At 39.5% G+C, this 9,533-nt stretch overlaps 1 protein-coding gene across 1 annotated transcript; it reads left to right on the forward strand.

Annotated features, from left to right (window-relative positions):
• The first annotated feature begins 106 nt into the window (after positions 1-106).
• On the forward strand, positions 107-9,050 carry METTL6 (methyltransferase 6, tRNA N3-cytidine). The gene is made up of 6 exons (XM_086614724.1): positions 107-142; positions 1,654-2,036; positions 2,722-2,856; positions 4,092-4,262; positions 5,777-5,918; positions 8,585-9,050. Exons 2-6 carry the CDS (start codon positions 1,755-1,757, stop codon positions 8,731-8,733), a joined length of 879 nt encoding a protein of 292 aa, XP_086470850.1. The 5' UTR covers positions 107-142; positions 1,654-1,754; the 3' UTR covers positions 8,734-9,050.
• Positions 9,051-9,533: the final 483 nt, after the last annotated feature.

The following is a 9,533-nucleotide window of genomic DNA, read 5'->3' on the forward strand; positions in this document are numbered from 1 at the left end:
GCGCCCTTCCGGGGGCCGAGTGCAGCCGGGAAACTGCTCCGGGGCCGGGTGCGGCGGGGCGAGGCGGGGGCGCTGGGCCGAGGAGGGGCTGCTGTCCCCGCAGAGGGAGCGAGTCCCCGCAGCGGCGTCCCTCGGGGGAGAGGTGGGAGCGCGGCGCTCGCTGCCCGCCCTCGGGAGGGGAGGGGAGGGCAGGAGGGGCCTGCCCAGCCGGGATTCAGCGTGGCGGCGGCGGCTCCGGCCCCTCCGCTGGAGCAGCCGGAGGCGGGGAGCTGGTTTCGCTGGGGGGGGGGGGGAGGACCGGGGGCTCGCACAGGGGTGTTATCTGTTTGCAGTCTTAGGGCTGGATTAAACACCTTTAAAGGGCTTTTTAACCTAAACATAGGCTGTCAAAACCGTGTTTATCATCGTGCTAACTTCCCACCATGGAGTTTTCTAAGCGCAAATGGGTCAGTGAAAGGACTAGTTTTGATTTTTGTTTTCCTAGCTTGTCCTATGAAGGAATATAAGTGTTGATGTTTTTGTAGCGTGCGAGGAATATAGTAAAAGTATTGCTGGTTAAGCTTTTTTAAAGGATGTACTCTTATTGAGGAGACTTGCTTTCAAGTGAACCTCTTGTCTATAACCTTTTCCATTGTTTTTGAAAGAAAGAGGGAGTGTCCCTCTCCTGTGAAGCTGGACAAAATTTTGATAGTTCTTTATTTCATTTGCACATGTTTGTATTTTATATTTGTGTTTGTATCATGTAAGATAAAATACGTAAGTGAAGTACCGCTCTTGGTTTTGCTTTAGGATGAGTATTGTTGGGTTTTTCTCATTTTCCATTTTGGTAAAATGACACCAATGCCTGTTTCTGGGCACTGACATACACAGGTAGCACGTTTTGGCTGCCTGGGCTTCCTTGGGAGTTAGAGTGGTGCAGGATTGAGTTCACGTGTGCCGTCATCCAGGATCTGGATGTTTGTGGCAAGGGTCAGAACTTGTTTAACATCAGAGATAAGATTTGGATCCCTTCCCAGCCTATGCAGAACTCTTTTCATTGCTCCATTTTGCTTAACTTCCGAAAATAAAACCACCTGTGATTGTTAAAACCGGCATGGATCCTCAGGAGGAGGCAGTGGAAGGCTGATACAGACCAGCTATGGGCATTTTGGCCACAATATTGATTATGCTCTCTTGTTCGAGTGACGTGGTGTTACAAATGCTGATGTTTTCACCAGTGTTTTCTCACAGAGGTGAGAGCAGGAAGGAGAAATGCTAACATGAATACAGTTTGTTTCATGAACTTTAACGGGGCTTTTAAATGTCCCTTGTTTTTCAGTTAAGATTTTTCTGAAGTGTTCTAACTGGGATTAACAATAAACAAAGCCCTTGCTTTCCTTTTAAAGTCAATTTTAGTGAAAATAAGCTTAGACCTGCACCATGTATCTCTTTAGGTGGCTTTCTAGGATGCAGAGAGAAGACTAGCAGTCTCTGTTAAGTATCTTCTTTAACTTTGACATCAGTATGGTCTCATGCAGTTGTCAGTTTGGGTGGAGGATTTCTGAAATTAAGAGAAATTTGTTGACTTTGCAGTCCACCAGGTAGGACAAGTCACCAAGAAATTGTAATAAGTGTACACTGTAACTCTTTCTCATTTTTTTCTTCTGCTTCTAGATCCTCGGTTATTTTACCTAAGTTAAGTGATGGAAACATACACTAAAGAAAAAAATCACCCTTGGGTCTTCAGCATTCTTATTTGTGTGAAATAATTCAGGATGTTCCAAGAAAACACATCAACCGATTGCTTAAATACAACAACAGCATCTACTGAAGATGGTGCTTTCCAAAAAAAAGGCCATAGTGCAAGAATCCTTAGTCCAGAAGAAGCGGAGAGACTGGCAAAAGATCGTGTTTTGGTGTCTGAGTTCAAACAACTAAAACTGGAGAAAGAGGCACAGAAGAACTGGGATCTATTTTACAAAAGAAACAGCACCAACTTCTTCAAAGACAGACATTGGACAACCAGAGAGTTTCAAGAGTTAAAAGCGTGTCGGGAGGTGAGATCTATACACTTCCTCCGTAAAAGATGGGATTGATTGCTTCCAAATGATTTAATAATACTTCTAACAAACCCATTAGGGTAAGAGCTGTCACATGTTAAGTTTGCAGTGCCCTGTGTAGTCTCTCTTAATGTCAAAGATACCTCCTCAGAATCAGATGCATCAGTTTGGTTTCAGTTTATAATTGACCCATACTGGATACTAAGAATGAAATCTGGAATATTTGTTTTGTGTCCTAAATAAACAACTTGTCTCTCTGTGATGTGACATTTTCAGATGCAAGTTGGTGCACTTCAGAACACTACTTTAACGAAAAGCATCCAGAATTACAGGCTAATTGCAAAACATCGTTAAGGGGAATAGCCAGATGCATCTGTTGTTCATTATAGCTGAATGAAAGACAAGACAGAAATGGTACAGCAATCTGTTGATTACTTAAGGGGTAGATGACTAAAGCAATATTAATATATTCTAAAAAGATTGGTAATTTTGCAGAAATCAAGGTTTCTGTTTTGTAGTGTCAGATTATGTCGGATTATCCAATGGACACCTACTTCAGTTTTTGAATCAATGATAATTAAAATTGATTATAGCTTTAAAAATGCTGATTGTATGGTGTCTCTGCTCATATCATGAGGAGAACAAAAATAATGTGCTTTATCTTGGATTTCTTCCTCCCCAGTTTGCAGAGCAGAAACTGACCATCCTAGAAGCAGGCTGTGGGGTTGGGAACTGCTTGTTTCCACTCTTGGAAGAAGATCTGAATATTTTTGCATATGCCTGTGATTTCTCTCCTAGAGCTGTTGAGTATGTGAAGGTTGGTGTGACATTTGGAACTTCTTTTAGAATGTGTTTACAAGCTTCTGAAATTACAAATGATTGGAACCACAGGCTTCTCTTGCCTTCCTTTTTGTAAGAAGAGTAGAATAGCTTTTGCCAAAAAATGGAGACTGATCCATTTCAGTGGAGCTCCTATGCAAGCAACTGAATCATTGCTCAAGACCTAGTTTTGCAGCATCAAATTGTAGCATTATGGTAATACGTGTATATTACTTTACTTGAATGATTCCTGAAGACTGTGGTTTTTGGGAGAGGTACTATGTCTCTGCCAACTGTGTAGAACAAGCAAAATGTATTAGGATGGAAGCTTGGCCTTGATATTTGTGAGGCAGAGGGAGTCCCGAGGAGAATCTTGAAAACAGGGCCATGAAAATTATTGTTAAGGAAATTGTAGCCTGATTAGAAATAGGTATGTTTATACTCATAGGTAATGGTACTGCAGTCCAAAGTTAAGTCTTCCAGCAAGGCTGGTGGGGAATTTGGGCTGTAAAAGTCTCCTCTTTTATTAAGTTTGGAATCACAGGTAAATGTCTATGTATCTGCTATTTGAAAGCATTCTCATGTGGCACGTTTGTGACTGAGAACCGCCAGACACGTACTGCATATCTCAGGGGAAAGATGGGAAGAAATACGTGTGGCAAACGGGAGAGGACAGCAGCTCGCTGGGATGCTGCAGCTGCACGGCAAGATGAGGTTGGGCTAAGTGTCTACCCTGGGCTTTGGATGACTTAGTGGTGTCTGCCTCCACAGCTCTTGCTGAACTTCTGTCTTGCCAAGGCCAGGTTTCCTTTTACCCAGCAAAACAGCCCAGCTGCAGGTGATATGGACATGAACTTGAACTGCTTACAATCTACTTGTAGCTCAAGAGCTGTACTTTGATAACTTTGTAATATAGAATTTCTTTTAATAATATTTTTATTTATTTTTCAAGGGTAGAAGCAGCAGTAAAACAGAAATGGTATGTTTTTCTGAACTGTCTTAACACACATTCTTTCTCAAATTCCTGAGAACAGACTATTCTAGTAGTTGCAGTTTTGCTATCGGAGTATGGAGCAAAGAATTTCTGATTGCATTAGTCACCTGTTGGAAGTTAATGTTCTTTTGCCACTGTGTTTTGTGTCACTCTACTGATTAGTTTCACAAGATTTTACTTTTCTGCAATAACAAATGCTGCTAGTTTTCAATGAAAGAATGCTCTTTTCATTTCTCTAGCAAAATGCCTTATACACTACTGAAAGATGTAAAGTGTTCCAGTGTGATCTTACCAAAGATGATCTTCTAGAAAACATACCAGCAGATTCTGTGGATGTTGTCACACTTATATTTGTGCTTTCTGCCATTCATCCTGACAAAATGCATCTTGTCTTGAAGAACATTTACAAGGTAAAACCTGCTGCTTTTGCAGCCTTTAAAGCACTTTCCTCCTTTTTAACTTGAGAGTACACTTTTTTTCTGAGAAAATAACTTCTCTTGTAAAGGTGATCTTTAATACTGTATTCCATGGATGTATTTAGTTAGTTCACCCAGTATATGGGACTAAAATATGTTTTACAATGTTTTTTTTCTCTCTTGGTATTGGGAGGTTGTTTGGATTCTGGCCTAATGCGTGCCATCAACATAACCAAAAAGTATTTTGAACCTGTGATTTGGGTTCCTAGGTTGTGTGCTACCAATAATGTTTATGAGTTGCAGAAATGTCTGTGTTGACAAGGTGTGAATGACAGTGAATGAAAACTGACTTGCAGAAGATACAGTGACTTGCAGTTGGGATGTTGCTGTTATTATTAAACACACTTGATCTGTGATGATTTAGAAGTGGAGTGTTCAGAGATCAACATTAATCTAGAGAAACTCATCTCCCTGGGCTGCCTTTGTTAGTTGATATAGGATAGGCCCATCCAGAGAGTGGTTTAAACAATCTGAATTGTGATTGTTCTGAATTTCCCTGAAATGTCATATATTGACTACAGAGGGAAATAGTCAACATATTTTTTTATTTATGCATATGTGTGTATTTGGGCTTTTATATTATCAGATACCCTGTTTGTTTTATCATCAGTGGTTTAAAAAGGGAATGTTAGATTTTTTTTTTTGGTATGTCTCCAGCTGTTTTCCCAGCTCAGGATTGGTTCTTAGCTCATGCACATGAAAAGGCTAATTACTGTTTTCTCTGTGGAGATGCCTGGCTCATTTAGCTCACTTGCAGGTTTCTGCACAAATTTGCAAGTGGCAAGTACTCCTTTTCTCCTCTAACAAATACATCTGGTATTTGATGAGGTAGGAAGGTTGCATGCACCAAATGTCTAAAGTCAGCGTGACCAATGACCATGCGTTTCTAAATTTTAAACTCTATGACTTGATTTCTTTGGTAAAGACCAATTAAAAAAAAACCCAAACCTGCAACCCATTTTCCTGGAATTGTTCCTTTTTTATTTCTTCTTATATTGCAACGTTTTCCTTTCTCACATGAAAAAAGAAAAGTCATGGTGTTCTAAATCTTATTGTTAATCATTAAGTGAAATCAGGTGCCAGACTGTATACTACCCAACAAGAAAATGCCGTGTTAGGACTTCATTTGTATTGTTAAAATACGTATTTTCTTCTTTCCTCTATTTGAAGAGTGTTGCAAAAAGCTTATTTAGCTGATCAGCACCCGAACAGGTATCTTAAAACTATTCGTAGTCTACGGTTAATTTTTAAGAGTGGACAACAGTTTATATACAACTTTTTTGTTGCACGGGGAATGAATTCAATATATGTATGACTTCCGTAGTGAATGTGTTAGGATATCTCGTCTTAGTTATATGCGTATGCGTTTGTATCTGTATACAGATAAAGAAATCTATATATGACTAAATCCATTTTCCTCATTAAAGCATATATGTATTATGTGACAGGTATTAAAGCCAGGCAAGTGTGTCTTGTTCAGAGACTATGGGCTATATGATCATGCAATGCTCAGGTTTAAATCCGGCAGCAAGCTTGGAGAAAACTTTTATGTTAGACAAGATGGGACAAGATCGTATTTTTTTACTGAAGGTAAGTCATACTGTAGAGTGCTTTCTTCTCTGTGGATGTTCTGTTTAAATTTGCTTCAGGGAATTGCCAACATGCCCATGGAAGCTTTGTTTTACACAGGTGAACTGTTAAACCATGGTGTACTTCATTTGCCATCCTGTTTGGGAGGAAGAGGGTATTAGACTGGCAGGACTTTTTGAAGCACTGTCTTGTTTACAAGCTTGTTGTATGTGCTGTAATGTGCCAAAAGCAGCAGTTTCTGAATTTGCTGAATTTCTTTCAGCTTTGCTATCTAAGAGAAAAAGACCCATGTTCAGTAATAGAGTTGATCATCTTCTTGAAGCAATTAAGCAGTTGTCTTGGCATCGTTCTTTTTGCAAGGCTATTCCTTGTGCTCAAGATGAGGTCTTCTGAGAAAGTCAATGACTTCCAAAGCAGAACCCTGACTACAGCGCTGAGAAGCTTGTGCACAAATCCTGCTGAGACAGCACTGACTAGCTGTGGTCACTCTGTCTTCTGTTTAGTAAAGATGATGCAAAAACATTTCCATGTGATACAGTATTTAAACAGTTTTCCTTCAGTAATGCTTTAGGAAGGAGGTAATTATTGCAGTTTGCTGGTGGAGAATTTGGAGCACAGAGACACAAAGTTATTTGCTTAGACTCTCACAATGAGTTGGGATTATAGCTCGTCTTCTAACTCCCAATTCCTCATGCTAAACTTTAGTGAACTGTTACTTCCCTCTATCAATTAGAAGGCATTGTGTAAAAAGAGCTGTGTGTTTATTTCTGTGTGGCTCTTTGTTCTTAGTCTGAAGCGAAATACAGCCACTGAAGAGACCGATTTGGAGCCGAGTAAATGTTATTCATATTTTATGACATAACGTATTACCTAATTGCTTCTGATATATAAAAAACATTAATCTTGTCTGAGCTCTCTCTGTTCTTTATAGGACAATGATGAAATCTAAGATAATGCAGGCTGGGCTACAGCTTCATTGAAGCATTTCTAGAACTGTTATTTACTAAGTGATTTTAGTTCTGTTTAAACAGTTAGCTCTTACACAGAGAACGGATGCTAAAGGGAATAAATAAGGGACTGACCTCGCTGTGGAATCTTAAATTCCATTTTTATTGTGTGTCAGAATTGTTTCTGAATGAGAAATTCCTTGCTAGCATGCAAGTTTGCTTTGGGGGAAGAGTTGAGGTAGGGAGGAGGAAGAGGAAAGAAGGAGAAAAGAGAGAATTTGTCTATGTTGTTCGTGTTAACCATTGTTTTGCCTTGGGCTGGTCTGTGACTGTCACATGGACCACCTCTGCTCCCGTTTTTAATCGTTACGATCTCATTTATCTCACTAATTTTCATATAAATATTGCTTAGTGCTTAACAATTCTTTTGTTACTAGAAACATGACTCCCATAATTTCTGCACAGTTTGCAACCTGTGCTGTTTTTCATTTTAGCACTACGCTGTTACACCAAGTAATTGCTGCATGGGATGATTTGAATGATGCTTATTTATAATATGTCTGACCTCAGATAACAACACTGAGCTTCTTCCATGGGGGGAAAAAAAATCCATTCTTCCACTATTTGAAATAATTACATCTATGGAGGAAAGCATGGTTGTAATTTTGTGTTATGAAATATGTGCAGCTTCTCACAATGAGATTTCAACAGGTCCACAATTAAGTGCTCTTTATTTATGTCATTGATGTGGGTCCCCTATTTCACACGAACACACTATGTTTTACAACCAATGCATGTGGCTTGGTGATGGGCTTAGGTTAATAGAAGCCTCCACTACCACCAAAGTGAGTGGTCTCATCTTCCTTCCTCAGCACGCCACCTCTTCTATGCTGGGGTTCCTGTGCCCACGTGGTCAGCCATTTCATCGAGCCGATCCCCCTGAGCAGGGATGAATGGCCTATCTTTGTTTTCTGTCAAGTAGCGTGAGTTTAGAATGGCTTAAATTTATTGTGAAATTGCCCCCTGAGTAAATGAGACAAGGGGCAGGAAAGGAAAAGTGATGATTTTTAATTAACATGACAAGTCAATAGCATGAGCAGCCCTCTCTGCTGTAGAGGTCACCCTGTTTGTGAGGTACTTCTGCCTTCCCTAAGGGAGATATGTTTTGAGTAAAATTCTTTTGTTTATGGAAAATACTTCCAGTTTGACCTAGTGGCGGCTTGGTACTGCCATATCCGCCTTGCTATTTTGTCCATTTTTCTGTTGAGCAATGGCAGGTGAATGTCTGGTATCATAGGGTGATATTCTTCCTCAAGCAGAGACGCGTCTACAAGGCTGGATTACCTTGGAAATATTTCACGTAAGTGAGGTATCCAGCTAGCGAAGGTCAGCTGCACAAAGTGAAAAGGCGCTGGAGTCAGCCACAAGGAGAATGACAAGGCTCAATGAAGATGAGAGATGTGGCAAGTTCTGGAAACTAAACCAAGTAACTAGCTTAAGCCCCAGTTTTGCAAGCTGTTCTGCTTAGGTGGATGTTTCTAAGGAGATCTGTATTGATTTTTATTCAGCAGTCTGCATGCATAGAGCGGCGTGAAACCTGAAGGCCTGTCTGGTTTTCATGCTGTAACACATAAGAACTATGCTTACATAAATGCTGACTAGTGTTTTAAAAATAGCTTAAACATAATATTTTATCTTATTTTTTAAATTCTTTTCCAGAGTTCTTGTCTCAGCTTTTTAAGGCTGAGGGATATGAGCAAGTGGTCAATGAATATGTGCAGCGAGAAACTGTGAATAGGAAAGAAGACTTGCGTGTTCCAAGAGTTTTTCTTCAAAGCAAATTTCAAAAGCCTTTCAGTAAGACGTAGGTTCTTGCTGATTAGCAACATCATTGCTTGTTTGGAATGAAAGCTAGCATGCAATTTTCCCTTGTGTGTGCTCATCTTTCTGGTAACCAGAAGTGACTGCATCCAGTACCTCTTGTTGGTTTTCATCCTCAGATACGAAATATGAATGCTATTGCTAATTCAAATGTAAGATGGTTTAATGATGCAGGCAACCTGTTAAGTATCTGTATTCCTGCTTCTGAAGTAAATCCTGTGCAGCGTTGTTGGAGGATCAGGTAAAGCAGACTAAATATGGTTAATTTTTAGCACTAGTTTTCATTAGTTCTTATCATAATTGTTGTTTCCATTTTATTAAAAACTACTTTTTAAAAGAAGTATCCTGTGTTTCCTATCACTTATGGTTTTTGTGGCCTGTTAAAGTTACAGTATTTCGTCTGTTTTCAGTACTTGTAGGACTTCGGAGTATAATTTCAGATACAGGAATGAAACAGACTCAGTGTGTGGTATAATATAAGCTGCTTTGGTATTTTAATAATGGTATCTTTTTAATGTGCTCAGCATTTAGATATGTGAACAAATGTTTATATTTTAAATAAGATTCTAATTTATCTGATCTCATACTTGAAGGAAATTGTTAGAGGATCAGGTTGTCTTTATCCCTAGTTAATTTCAGATGTTCTTTGTGCTTCATTTGAGCAGAAATAGTTGAGGTTTTGCAAGTTAGTTTCCCATTTGGAACTGAAATCAGTGAGTCAGAAGTACTCTCTCATATATCAAGTGTAGTCAGCTTCTACTTTCTGGAGCAGAGGTCTTAATTCTTT

The sequence above is a fragment of the Tauraco erythrolophus genome, chromosome 7 (genome assembly GCF_009769465.1).
Source record: "Tauraco erythrolophus isolate bTauEry1 chromosome 7, bTauEry1.pri, whole genome shotgun sequence".
Classification (NCBI taxonomy): domain Eukaryota; kingdom Metazoa; phylum Chordata; class Aves; order Musophagiformes; family Musophagidae; genus Tauraco; species Tauraco erythrolophus.